This window comes from Hyposmocoma kahamanoa, unplaced genomic scaffold, assembly GCF_003589595.1.
Source record: "Hyposmocoma kahamanoa isolate Upper Pololo Valley unplaced genomic scaffold, ASM358959v1 78, whole genome shotgun sequence".
Taxonomy (NCBI): domain Eukaryota; kingdom Metazoa; phylum Arthropoda; class Insecta; order Lepidoptera; family Cosmopterigidae; genus Hyposmocoma; species Hyposmocoma kahamanoa.
Window position 1 is genome coordinate 13,078,022 of NW_020653945.1, and position 14,739 is coordinate 13,092,760.

Consider the following 14,739-nt stretch of genomic DNA (forward strand, 5'->3'; position numbering starts at 1 on the left):
GAATATAACACTGCATGCGGTAGAGCAAGCTGGTTCCCGTCTTTCGTGTTAATGTTTATACGTCACTGATATTACTGATATTAGGAAAACAGGCTATTTTTTAATAAAAATCGGAAAGAAACCAAGTCTGTGCTTTTAATATTTTAAAAGTCAGTGCTACCTACTGAAGAACCTAAACCTAAACATCAATTTTTACAATTTTTATTTGTTTATGCACGTTAATCTCTACAATGGCTGAAACATTTTAGACATGGTTTTCGGTAATGTATTAATTTATTTATAATAATATTATTAAATCGATGTTTTCTTTTTCATTACAATCAGGCGATAAATAAAAAAATATCTCAATTTGTGTAAAGTGAGACCCAGTGCTCGACAACGCTACACATGTTTTTGTCAGGTCAAAGTGCGTGCACAGATAAAATAGTGAGCTAAAAAAAAGTCATTATCTATCATAATTAAATATATCATAATTAAAAGTCATCTACAAAAAAGTCAGCTGACACGATATTGAAATATACAAGGTCTATAATAAATTATGGCGCTGAGACTGATCGGTATGTATATCAATATGAGTTAGGTACTTTGCGCGCGCGCAAGCTAGCTCTACGCGGCTCTTTCGCATATTAGCAATCCCCGTACGCTGTACGTGGACGTACAGCGTACGAGGATATTTTATGAAGGTATGTAGAGAAGCATTAGTGTAAGGAATGTGTGCGTAATTAGCAAACTACAGTGTTTTCTTTTTATACCATTACCATTATATACGTTTGCTTACAATTAATATTAGTTATATTATTAATTAATTCTTAATATAGTCTAAATTCGTTTAAATTCCATTATTTTCCTGTTATATTCTTTGCAGAGTAAAATAGTCAGTACACACTTAGCAGTATGATCGGTAATCGGTACGTATGTCATTTGAAGTTTTAATGTTGTTTCTTTTTTTTTAAATAACGCACACACTCAACATAATCCCGCACTAGGGAAACCCTGTGTCGCGGGTGCCATGGATACACACATAGACCACAAATTACACCCAAACTGACGAGAGAAATAATGTAGGCCATACAAATATTTCTCCCGGGCCGGGAATCGAACCTGGGACCTCTCTGTGGCAGTCCAACATGGTAACCGTTCGGCCACAGAGGCAGTTAACTACTCATTATTATTTCTGTAGTAAGTGTTCTACGTAGTGCCTCCTTACTTATACATATTTAATCAAAAGATACTCGTTTCTCCATGCTACACCGTCTCCAAAGGCCATATTGAAAACCAGACAATTGCTGAGGCTTCTACCTTTTCTTTAACATAGTTTTAAGCAATTATTTTATTTGAAATATTGAAAGTAAGAATAAAATTACATACTGGTTACTCAATCTCGATTATCAGTATACCGGTTACTTAATGTTTGTAGACTGTAGACTTCATTTCTAGTCAAAGGATAAAGACAAGTACATTATTTGGTATATTATATAGAAGCTTCCGAAAAACCCGCTCCCGCTCACGCTCATGTTTCTTGCTCACGCACACTCACACTCAAGCTCACTCATACTTACACGCTCACACACCCACTCTCATACTCATTCACACGCCCACACACTCATTCACACATTCATAGGGAAGATTTTTTTGTTTATGAGATCAAGTAACGGGACGAACAAGTCGCCCAGCTGGTGGTAAGTGACAAGCCTGTTCATGATAGTTTCAGTACCATTCAGTGCTTTAAATCACAAAGATCTGAGACATAAGTTTACAAGTCCCATGTGCCTGCAATTTCACCTCAAAGATTTCCATGATATTGTTTGAAGTTTATTACAACTGCTCCATGTATGATGAAAGTGGAATATAATATTTATTAAGCAAGTAGGTACTTATATATATTTTTCAAATGTTATTTCACAACGCCAATTTTCTTTGTTTGGTTTACGTAAGCCATTTATATTAAAACAACTAAATCACAAAACATATTTCAACGTTTTAAAAGTCTTAAATAAATATCTAATATTTAGGGTCATTTTAATTTCCTGTAAAATAATAAACCTTCCTTAATGTTGTCCTAAAACCAGCCATATCACGATATCCCATCCTTTGTTTACTTTTAGATTACCTTTTATGTTGCGTATTTAAGTAGATACTGAGTTTATTCAGGCAGAATAAAATTAATCTTTGTTCGAATTACTTATGAAATATTTTTAGTTATTAAATTGTAACAGGAAAAATGTATGGAACACGAATGACTATGTCAAAATCGCAATACGGTTGCCCCAACAATGGAGTATAGTAAAGTACAAAAATGTTTTGAATTTGCCATTATAGAGTAGAATAATAATTACTTTTATTCCTCGGGAACTAACATAAGTTCTGTGTATTATTGAAGAAATGTCGTCATAAAGAACTTTTTTAACGTGCTGGGAAAATAACAGTTATGAATTTCCAAAGTTTCTAATAATGCCGCATTACATTCAAAAAACAAACACGGAAAGTTTGTCATTTAGGGGGAAGCGGGGCAGATTCGTATACTTTTTTAACTTCAAATTTCAATGTATATTTTCTCTGCCTAATTGATGACATAACTAATAAAAATTAATAGCATTGTATTATTGAAAAATTTTGATTTTAACAATAAAAAGGGAATTGTCCAACTCTGCCCCACCTGTGGGGTACTTTGATATATCGCTTGGGGCACTTTGATGTATGATTCAAAGTAGTGTGCCATTCCTGGTTACGATGCGAGCACTTGATAATCAACTGTTCGTAAAGTATGACGATTTATATGCTTCAACCATTGACTTACAATTATATGGACGTCGGGTCCGCGCTAAAAAGTGTCCGAACTTATAGGGCGTTAAAATCGTATACAGAGCGTCATTCACGCTTTAGTCTTCGTTTGTTCGACTGACAGCGAAGCAAGTAAAATTGGACAGTACTGCGATGACATTACTATTTAAATTCAACGTTTTAGCTTTTTCATATTCCTTTACATGTCACTACGTTTAAATAGGTTGACTTGGGACATTTTTTTCGTGGTTTTGTATTAGACCCGTCGTTCATTTATTTGTAAGTCAATGGCTTCAACACTTGCTAGACCAAGACTTCTTTCTAGGACACCATTTGAAAAGTGTTCTTTGCAATGTAGTCTTGGAAGAGGAAATACAGGAGGAAGAGCCGACTATAGCGCAAAATGTCACTAGTTCACCTCTCTCTGCAGACTACTTCTTTGTGTTTCGACAATACCCTTTCATAATTGTCAAAGAAGAACTCTGTAACGGCGGTTTTGTTAAACACAAAACTTCATGATGCACAAAGGTTTTCTACTGCTCAGCAGTGAGTACTAAACTTATACAACTGTGTACTTTCAAGTATGCAATTGGCTTTATTTTTTTAATTGCAGATTTAAATCTTTTAATGTGGTACTGATAATTGGAAACATTATGTATATTTATTTTCGTATTTACTTGTTGCTTGTCGTAAAGACATCGCAGCAACTTAGACATTGCCCACTTGATTTCATTAATGACTTCATAATTAATTTGATTTTTATCAGTTTTGGGTTTGTATGTAAATATAAATAATTTACTGGTTAATTATATTATAATAGTTTTATATTTTTCATACAAAATAACTAATAGGGACACTTTGATACATAGTAAACTGCCCTATTTACTAGTGTATAAAAATACCCCACCGGCCAGTGTAGAAAAAAAACATTTATTTAAATAAAAATCATTATAAATTGCCACAAAATCACATGCAATTCTAGGTATTGAAAATACTAATTTGCCCTGTATTAAGACATAGATCCTGTAAAGTGAACAAGACTGCAGTCATACTTATATTTGTGTCGCTTATTTTTTTAGTCAACGACTGTGAAAACACTGTGACCTATAGAACGTCAACAGTTAACTAGTGAACTGCATCTTCGCATGTATGTTACTCACACGTACAAAGACACGTTTCAGTGTAATCACAACTAATATTATGTCTAAAGGTATGGATGGAAAGTATGGGTGTATGAATGTGCCCCCTGTATCAAAATGCCCCGCTTCCCCTGTGGACCGTATTACTTCTTCCCGGCCAAGGTCTGTAAAGTATGAAAATCCATTACTTTCCGTTGCCCTAAACTTTTAAATCTATCTAATAAAATAACAATTGACTAACAATTAACTGTATAAACAGGCAAACCTAAACCTAAAGGGCGGTAATACATCTTCCTCTCTTTAGTCTTTTATTATTTCCTCACATTGTTTGAGAAAAGCACAATACACGGCGGGAATAGGGATTGCTTCACTCGTATTAATTACTCGTCCAGCAATCCCTTACTACCCGGCCTCTGCAATAATGTACTAATAGTAATAACTTGTTAACTTAGAAAAGTTGAAAGTCCTTTTATTTTAAACTTAGAGATGCGAATGTTTTACAAAGTTGTGTTTCATTGCATGTGGTGCAGATTCCAGCCAACTTTTATTTAGAAATAAAAAAACTTAATTGCATTCATTTAGCATTTAATCATAATTTTGCTTTCCTGCAGTTATAAATTACCTTATACGCATAGAGACGTAGAAACTAGACAGCAGCTAACAGTCGCTCATGTAACATTAGTGGACTTCTTATCAGTAAGAATGGCTAAGAATATTGTACAAATTCTACATACAAAAAAAAATACAATAGATTAAAATCTATATACTTCAGATTATAACAAACAAAAGAGACAATTTCTGAATAAAAATTGCTTCGAATTTCATTTTTGTTTGTTTGTAAATGTTTGTTTTTTTTTATATTTAAGTATTGATTCATCCTTAAATGATACCTTTCACACCAGAACACGTAATGCACATAGATGTGATATAATTATTAAATGAATATATTTGGCATAACAATATTTTGAAGTATATGTTTGCTAATAAAAATATGATTTTATTGGTTAATGAAAGTGAAAGTTAAAACTAATTCAGCCCTCGGAACGACAAAAGACACAACCAAATTTTTTATAGACATTGAGTTATATATATAATAATAATAATAATAATAATAAATAATAACGCACACACTCAACATAGCCCCGCACTAGGGAAACCCTGTGTCGCGGGTGCCATGGACACACACATAGACAACCACAAATTACACCCAAACTCACGAGAGAAATAAATGTAGGCCATACAAACATTTCTCCCGACCCGGGAATCGAACCTGGGACCTCTGCGTGGCAGTCCGGCATGGTAACCGTTCGGCCACGGAGGCAGTAAAAATGTGTATATATATATATATATATATATACACACATATTCGGGGAAAAAGGCCAAATTGCCAAATTTTTTGAAGAAATCTATCTTAATCATTGTTGAATCAGCAGAAGAAAAGGCACAACTGACATCAATAATCAAATTTTCACCGATAAAACGTCTTATTTGACATTTATTAAGCCAAAAACACATATCAACGGGTAATTAATAATTAATTTAATAATAATTTAGTTATGTACGGAATTGTGCCCTAATTATGATGTCCAATTACAATAATTACTTCATAAACAACACAAAAAGACACAACTGACTATAATTGTGCCCTTTACTTATATTATAAGTCAAGTATTATATATTATGTATATTGTTATAAATAAAAATAAAAATAAAATTATATTTTATTTTATTTATTTATTTGTTATAAATCACATTTTAAGTTAATTATGTCCTTAAACAGTTTTTTTTTCTACAGAGTTAAATTAGAAAATTAAGGTTTATTTTCTAAAAATGGCTAATAAAAACAAAGTGATCATTTCTGTATAAAGTACTTAATATCAAAAGTCTATTTTAACTATTCTTTTTATCAGAAAAACCCGGAAAATTTAAACTCGTTTATCTACGAATTTTGAATTTGCTGATTGTGCCTTTCTTTCTTCCGATGGCCGAATCACAATACAATGATAAGCATCATAACTCAGAAAAAACATGATAATTAGTATGCAAGTTGAGTTTTACAATATGACAAATTACCTTGTAATACATTCATACAAAAATATTTATTTCACTTTATATATAGACAAATCTATCTAACATAATTATTAAAGGTTACAGTCAAACTAACGAGTACTCGCTAAGTGCAGAAATCTCTCGGTACAAATACCTTTCATACGATAACGGCATCCTATTTGTTTGTTAACTCATTTTTGGCCCCACTGTACATACATATCTTGAGTACAATTGTGTCCATATACATTTACGACCTAACAGTGCGGAATTTTGTAAAAAAAATTTGTATAAAAATGTTGTACTAAGAAATCTTTAAATACCACTTAAATTCCTTATACCGGATCTATTGCACCATTGATCAAGCGCGGAATCAATAAACCCACCTCCAGAGCCGGAAATGGGATTGCGGGGTGCTGGGGGGATGACGCGAATGACGCGTCTCGCGGCGCGCGCGCATCGGGCGCTGAGATTGGAGACGACTGAACGATTTATGCATGCAAGAATCTATAAATTAATACATATGAATGTAATGCAGTCCGCTAGTTTTATTCATCGGATAGATACCCCTTGTACGTGATAGGACTCTAGTTCCCACTATATCGTCCGTCGAGGCGGATCGAACTGGGGAATTTTCTGTATTATGCGTACCAGTACCAGAGTAATGATAACTCCGATCGTACTTTCTAGAACTTCTAGACTATCAATCTAAAAGATTGTTTCCTTGTGTGTGATTTATATACATACTTGTATATTACTTTAACCAACATTCAAATTCGCGAAAAATTTTAACAGCTCAGTTTATGCCACCACTTCCGGTTGCCATCGCCTCCGCGCTTCCGGCGCCTCGAGACGCAAGATGGCGGCCCCCGTTCTGATCAAGTCATAAACACCGTATAGTTTGCTCTAATCAAATCCAATAATATATGTTTTGTATCGTTGTATATTACTTAATTGTACTTGCAAAATGTTTAACAACTAAAATTGTGTGTATGTTATCCCTTTTAATTAAATAATAATAACAATATTGTGCCGAATCACCACACCAATGAACAGGTGCCTTACCATGAACTCTTATTACAGTTCAGTATAGGTTCGCAACAACAACAAAGTGGGATGGTGATATACACTTCATGTAGCGCTGTCTCAGAACGATTCATTTTAGGTCCTAAACTGAATCGAAATAAGAGTTCATGAGAAGGCCCCTGGTCTCAAACTAGAGAATTCTCTGTACTACGAGCACCAGAGAACGAAATTTACTCCAGGCCACACACACCAGAACCAATTTACAAAAGTTCATTTCCCAAATTGGTCCGGGAATTGAATTCGGGACCTCCTCCGAGAACCTCGAATTACGAAAGTAAATGAACGTTAAACCTCAGAGCACTCGTTAGCTTTGCAAGGAACATCTTACGTAGCTATATAGACCAAGCCATCATAGCTATACATGTACAATTGATAAAGTATTTTGATTATTTATTATTATTACACACCTTAATAACTCTCTCACACTGTAGTCGAGTCAATAACGTAACAAATACGTTATAAACAATAAAATAAATTTAATTAAATTTATAATAGTGCTGAAATTAGCGGTCATAGAAAACCTGATAACATTTATTTCCTATTTAATTGGATAAATATAATCCGTACACGCTGTAAATTGGTTGACAAGTTCTTTTTCGATCTATCTATCTATGCGATCGTGTTTGGTCAAAGCAACCACTTCGACTCCTAATCGAGTTGGCGCTGATGTGCTCGAAGATGACTAAAGTAGCCAATCGTCGCGGCGAACCCTCGTGCACATTGAAGGCACGTGAGTACACCGCCAATGTAATTATAGTTAATAGCGGAAGGTGGGCGGGTCTTTATTTCGTCGCGTTTCGCGATGAGTTCAGCTATACGCCGCTCTTCGAGCTCGTGGACTTGCCTCTTCACAATCCCCTGCCATTCAAGGCGCAGTGCTGCCAAATCTTCCCATTGAGACGGCTCGAAGTTTTTCGATAGACATCAATCAGTCCGATAAACTGTTTTTCGAAAAATTTCGTATCTCTACTGGTTTTCGACTTGTACTAAGATTGGGGAGCTAATAACTCTAATCTTAAATAAATATATGATAAAACGGTTAACGTTACTTTTAGGCCCTACTTCGCGATTTTGTATAGTAAACAGTATTCTATTTCTTTTGGAAATAAGAACGTTAAAAATTGTTCCGATACTGAATTGCTTTACAGCTATTTAAGAACTTCAAAGTAGACCCACTTATTAAGAGAGACAATATTCGATATTTTGATATAGCACCGCCTGCACCAGGCAGTGGATTGTAACACCTTTAATATATCACACGTTATAGACACCGATAGACACGGTATAACTACACATATTTATACAATTTCATTATAAAGCTAGGTAATTAAATAAGATCATTATTATTAATACAAGGATCGAAACACAGAAAAATTCCTTCGGTCCAGCTGGACTGGAAACACCGACCTCGCCATTCCGTGACTGACGCTCTCCCAACTGAGCTACGGAACGAACTAGCAGACCTTACTAATTTTTCTATGTGCTTCTTAAAGAGTTTTGTTTTTGGTCATAAAATAATTGAATATCATGGTAGTAAAACATCGTGATATTCAATAAACTCAATATTAGATAAGACCGTAATATATACAAATTAAAAAAAATGTTGATATTTACTGTTGATAAACAGCAAGGAATAAAATTATTTGGAATTCTTAAAGTGCGAATTTTAGTCACCCTTTAGGGCATTACACCCTGTAAAATAAATTATCTTCAATGAAGTCTAACTATGAACATCAAAATATTTATCAGGTGTTTGATTTTAAAATGCCACAATAGTCTGCTTAAAAATAGAATTTTTCTGCGTATTTCATACCACTTTTCAGATAAAAATATGATACGGAAATGATTTTCTTACAACATATACAAAGAATACTTTTCAAGACAACATACTATAAATACACACAAATACAAGAGTCGTTAAAGAACTTCTAGCGCACTTTTTCTCGTCAACCCTTGAAAACTTATATCAGTTGTTAAATCTTAAAAAAAAGCTTGACATACACAATGCACTGACAAATAGAATGGAGCCACACATTCTGTCTTCATGTTTTGATGAGTGATGAGTTCAGCCTTATTACCTGTTTAGGTACATTCCTGTGACATCAAGTACCAATAAACCAATCCTCCTGTCTCGATAAAAAGCCGCAACAAAGACAATGATCTGGTCTGTTTGTGTTCTGGTCACACACTCCAGCATATATATACATATTTATCTATATTTACACCTGAGTGTCCAAGCAAGTTTCGCGTTTCCCAATGAGATCCTGAACTTCTTGTTAGAGAAGTGACTGCTCAACCATGATTTTCTCGTACCCTGACGGTGGCGGGTACAGGAAGTTGTCTAGAATTATGTCTAGGATCGCGCCGTCGTCCACTGAAATTAAAAAGAGTAATGAGTTCTTGTACGTACTTAGTGTAGTGCCACATCTATCAAAATTCCACGCACGTAATGCTCTATGACAACGTAGTCATCTTTATTTAGAACTCATAAGACGCAACTTACTCAAGTGAACTTTAGCAAGTAGAGCAATGGGTTTATAGTTGTAAACGTGATCGCGTATTTTGATGCAGTGATGATGTCATCAACATTGATAACGCGACGTGATCGGTAGGAGTATGGGTACTTACCTTATTTTAAAATAGTTGTTTTACTAATATTTATCAGCAATAAATAATTATAAAGTAGGCAAATTTTGACACTCACCATAAAGCGCAGGGTAAACAGTCCCCCTAACATTCCTAACAGGTATCTCCATGTTCTTGCCATTCAAAAAGAAGTTGAGATCAATGTGATCATATGCAATTCCTATGATATCGCCTTCGACTGGCATGACCGCTGTTGATATATTGTCGTCCTTTTCACTCTCAGGCTTTTCATTGTCACTGTGGCTGGGGGAGGTGGAGACGAGAAGATCGGCCGTGGGGGATTCGCGAGGTGCAGGTTTAAGGTGGTAGAGCTCTTCGTTTGCATGCCGCACGGTACCGTCGCTATTTAAACACCATGACTCTTTGTCTACTCCTCCTAAAAATAGATTGGATTTGTAAAAAATGTGTAAAAGTTGATTACAACTCTGCACCTCGACGAGTGGGTTTAATGATATAAGCAAGTGTATATAAACCAATGCGAGACTAAGGTAGTCGCGACTTTACGACACGACACCTGAACTCAAATTTATAATTATCACGAGCCAGAAGAAGTGAAAAATTAGGCATCACACTTTCTTATTAATCAAATTCCACACATGTTTAATTACAAATAAAAATATTAATCACATTGACCAAACCATTTGTCCATGTGTTACAAATTCGATGATCCAAATAGTTGGACATTAAGTGATCTAACCTACTTTCGATTGCAAGTATATGAATTATTAAACATGGAGTCATGGAGGTAAATGCATTGTGCTGGCCCTAACATGTTGGAATAAGGATGCGCCAAAACGCAACATATTGTAATGTAAACCTTACTAGGGGTGTGTTAGTTGTTCCACCTCCACGTGTGCGAAGTCTTTGAGCAATCTGTGGTAACATGTTATCACAGAACGCTCAAGGATGTAGCCGGTACACCCTGGGGCCAACACTGACAATCCTCGGCTTCAGTCTGAAAATAGTTTAACTGCCTCCGTGGCCGAACGGTTACCATGCCGGACTGCCACGCAGAGGCCCCCAGGTTCGATTCCCGGGCCGGGAGAAATAGTTGTATGGCCTACAATTATTTCTCTCGTGAGTTTGGGTGTAATTTGTGGTTGTCTATGTGTGTGTCCATGGCACCTGCGACACAGGGTTTCCCTAGTGCGGGGCTATGTTGAGTGTGTGCGTTATTATTATTATTATTAAAAATAGTCAGTGAGGGCGCGAAGCGATCAACACGGCCCGGCCATGCGTTTCTGGGGGTGGACCATGGCACGTGGTGGGCAGTCTAAACTTACACCCTCCTGCGTTAATGCCTACGCAGTTGAGCGCCGTATGCAGGGATGAAGGAATCCTGGGGGGTTGAGCCCGAGCGGGGTGGGGACTCCGGCAAGCAATGCCCCCTTTGGCCCTGATTTCCTGCTAAACGGTAGCCTTGTGATTAGCCACGACAGGGAAATGGCATTGTGTCCCGTCAGAGGGCCACAGGCGAGGCGTGGGACGGACGGACTCGGCCATGCTGACGGGGTGCCATAGAATGGTGGGTAAACAATGGGGACTCTCACCCAAGATAACACTATGGCTCTACACAGCGGTGATAAGACCCATGATCAGTTACGGCGCGATAGTATGGTGGCCACGAACCAAGCTGACGACCGCAACCGACAAGCTGGACAAATTCCAAAGACTCGCTTGCATGGCGACGACCGGCTGCATGAGGACAACTCCAACTGCGGCCCTCGAAGCGATGCTGGACCTTCGACCCCTCCCACTGTTCATCAGACAGGAAGCGGCGTCAACAGCAGTGCGTCTAAACAGAGACGGCCTTTGGAAGCACATGAGGACCCCACACACAGAAATCCTTTACAAGACTGTCAATGAGGAACCGCTACTGGAGGCAGTTGTGGATAGGATCCCAAAACAATACATCTTTGACAAAAAATACAAGATACAATTATTTGAAGATCCCAACAAAGAACTGAACCCCAGAGATGTCCTAGTCTTCACTGATGGATCTAAAACAAACTCAGGAACAGGTACTGGGGTATTCTCAGAAGACCTCAATATTAGGATATCAGCACCACTTGGTGACCACAACACAGTATTCCAGGCTGAATGCATGGGCATCAAGTTGGCGGCAGAAGCAATCATAGCGAGAAGAGTAAAGAACTACTCCATTCGAATACTCTCCGACAGTACGTCAGTACTTCAAGCACTGAATAGCTATGACATAAACTCAGGGCTCATTTACGAATGCCATCAAGCACTCATGGAGGTATGTATAGAAAACCACGTAACTCTTCAATGGATTAAAGGACACAGCGGCTTACGTGGCAATGACGCAGCAGATAAACTAGCCAGGAAAGGGTCGAAGACGGACGCTGTAGGAACAGAACCGATAGTGTCCCTTCCCTGCCAATGGTCCAGAACAACTATACACAAAGGTACAAAATCTTCACATAATAATACATGGACCACCCTTACGGTTTGTAGACAGGCGAGGGAAGCACTCCCAACGCTCAATGCCAGTCTATCTCGAATACTAATTAAACTTAAAAGGCAAGAGCTGCGCACTCTAACTGCCGCCCTAACGGGTCATGGTTCATACAATAAACACCTTCGCAATTTAGGTACCACAGACAGCCCTCTATGCAGAGCGTGCATGGAGGGCGAGGAAACGGCTGCGCACATCCTACTCCAGTGCTCCGGCGTAGCCAACTACAGGGCAAAGTACCTTGGAGTGCCAAGGTCGCTCCCCGAAGTCTTCAGCAAACCAAGGAGGCTGCTGAGATTCCTGGAGGAGCTTGAGTGGCACGAGTAGGACCCTGCACCCACCACACGCAAAATAGGCACTTTGTCGTCGAGTTGCGGATACCAGCCCGTTGCACCAAGTACCAAGTAAGTAAACCTTACTACCAGTAGTGCCACATGCAATATGCTTAAACAACCATTGTTTAACAAACCTATGGTCCAGTGATATTTTTTTTTTTTTCAGAGTAAAACCATCATTACTACTGCAAACACTTTTTTACGTTGTGGAAAGTCTTTCTTTTTCTTAAGTAAATTGTACTAATGATAAATTTATAGCACATTTAGTCACCCTGCGTTATGTTCCTGAATACACAAAAAAACAATGACTATAGCTGACAATCTTACCGTGAACCCTCTGCAAGTCTGTCTCCCTAGTAGCAAGTCCAACTGCCCACACACCTCCCTGTTGCAATTTCACCTCAAAATAAGCCTTGTTTTGCACCAAAGGAGCATTGCCTAGGACGCACCCCGAACCACACACTCGTTGGCCACCTTTTACCACTACCACCTCATGACCTGGAATAATTAATTGTTGCTTTGTTAAGCTCTTTAAAAATTGATTGCAAGTATTGAAAAATAATTATATAGACAAACTTTGGTTCTATTATAAACAGTAGTAAAAGAAATTTAGGGTAAATTTAAAAAAATAGTACAGACAATAAAAATAGTGTATATCATATAAATCAAATGTATGAATCGTAATTAGAAATCTAAAATATAACAAATAACGAATTGGACGAAAAAAAACATTTTAAAACGTAGTTTCCTATTTTTGACAATAATTAATTTTTAGAACTCTTTTCAAGCTATATTCTGATGAAACTTAGAACAATTAGCATTTTGCAATATACATTTTTACTTAATAACACTTAATACAATAATTATAATAAAACATTATGCTTAACGTCAGAAATAATTTTAAAACACAATCAGGATCAAAAACATTTTTTGAGCCAACATTTTATCATGTCATAGGTATCATTTGTGCTTTGTTTGTAGAACTTGAATGTTTTCTTGTCTCCATAGTGTTTGTAAAATTATTGTTTGTTGTTGTTAAAGTTTTTGTTTATTGTTAAAATTTTATATACATGATTAAAATTATAAAAAATGGGAATATCCTACTTTTCCAATTCCATTCAAAATGGAAGGTTACACTACTGATTATTGTCATTTCATGACATTTTTTGTTTGCATTTTGGACATCAATTATTATCATTCACACTGTAGTCATAAATAAGAATCTACAATACAAAAATGCTGTAAACCAAATAATTCTCAGGAAATCACCACACTTATTAACAGAATCAGTTTCTGCCGGTGAGAAAAGCTCCCATCCATGCAATAAAAGCTAAAAAGACATTATGTGTTTCCCTTCTTATTACATGAGCTTTTACAGATTGATATGAATGAATGGTAGAAATGATTAGAACAGAGAGTATTGAAGATCGTAGTGCCGATTTTAATAACCTAAGATCTTGTTATTAATTTTAGATGCAGTTTGACAAGTTTTTTATATAAACAACCTACACAAACACGTACAACTAGTTGTTTTAGTGGCACCTTTATCGATTGCAAAACGTTTTATATATCTACACTAACCTTCCACGTAATTGTTTAAACATATTGTCAATTTATCAAATATGGAAAGTAGATAATAAAAAACCATTTGAATAGCAATAATTAAACTTATTACCCATGTGTAAAGTATCAAGCTGCACAGGATTCTCTTTCACCCGCATGGGTACAGTAGGCGTCAAAGTGAACCCATTAAGGCAGCCTTTTAGGCAACAGAACATGTTTAGCATTGCCGCTGAGTAAATTTCACGACTGTAATGCTAAATTTTCTTCAAATTAAATCACATTCGTTGCACTAACTATGTTCTGTTGGCCTTTTATTTACAGCCATCCAACTGTCATTGTTAGAATTGACAGCTACTACCCGTACTCTTCTTGTGGTGGAATTATAAAAGAGCTCTTCTACACAGACACTTTTTGTATCAAATTGTGTCTCCTGCTTTTTACATTTATGGCGGCGTAGTCTTTCAATGTACAAATTTATTAAAAAGGCAACGCCATAAAAACAACAGTTTGAGATGACGTCAATGATACGTTTAGTTCCAAGCAGCTTTTTCGCCCACATAAAAAGCGTTTAGAACACACTTTTTCCTTACCCTATGCCCTAAACACTTCAGTTACAGTCACAGACCACATAAATTACAGTAAATATAAACACTTTATTATGTCC

The 14,739-nt window shown here is 36.6% G+C and overlaps 1 protein-coding gene across 1 annotated transcript; it reads right to left on the minus strand.

The window, feature by feature from the left end:
* Window positions 1-5,794: 5,794 nt before the first annotated feature.
* LOC113232898 (SPRY domain-containing protein 7) lies at window positions 5,795-14,380 on the minus strand. The gene is made up of 4 exons (XM_026467789.1): window positions 14,188-14,380; window positions 12,840-13,010; window positions 9,757-10,074; window positions 5,795-9,426 (listed from the first exon to the last, which is right to left on the minus strand). The coding sequence occupies exons 1-4, from the start codon at window positions 14,297-14,299 to the stop codon at window positions 9,329-9,331; spliced, it is 699 nt and encodes a 232-aa protein (XP_026323574.1). The 5' UTR covers window positions 14,300-14,380; the 3' UTR covers window positions 5,795-9,328.
* Between the last annotated feature and the right edge of the window lie 359 nt (window positions 14,381-14,739).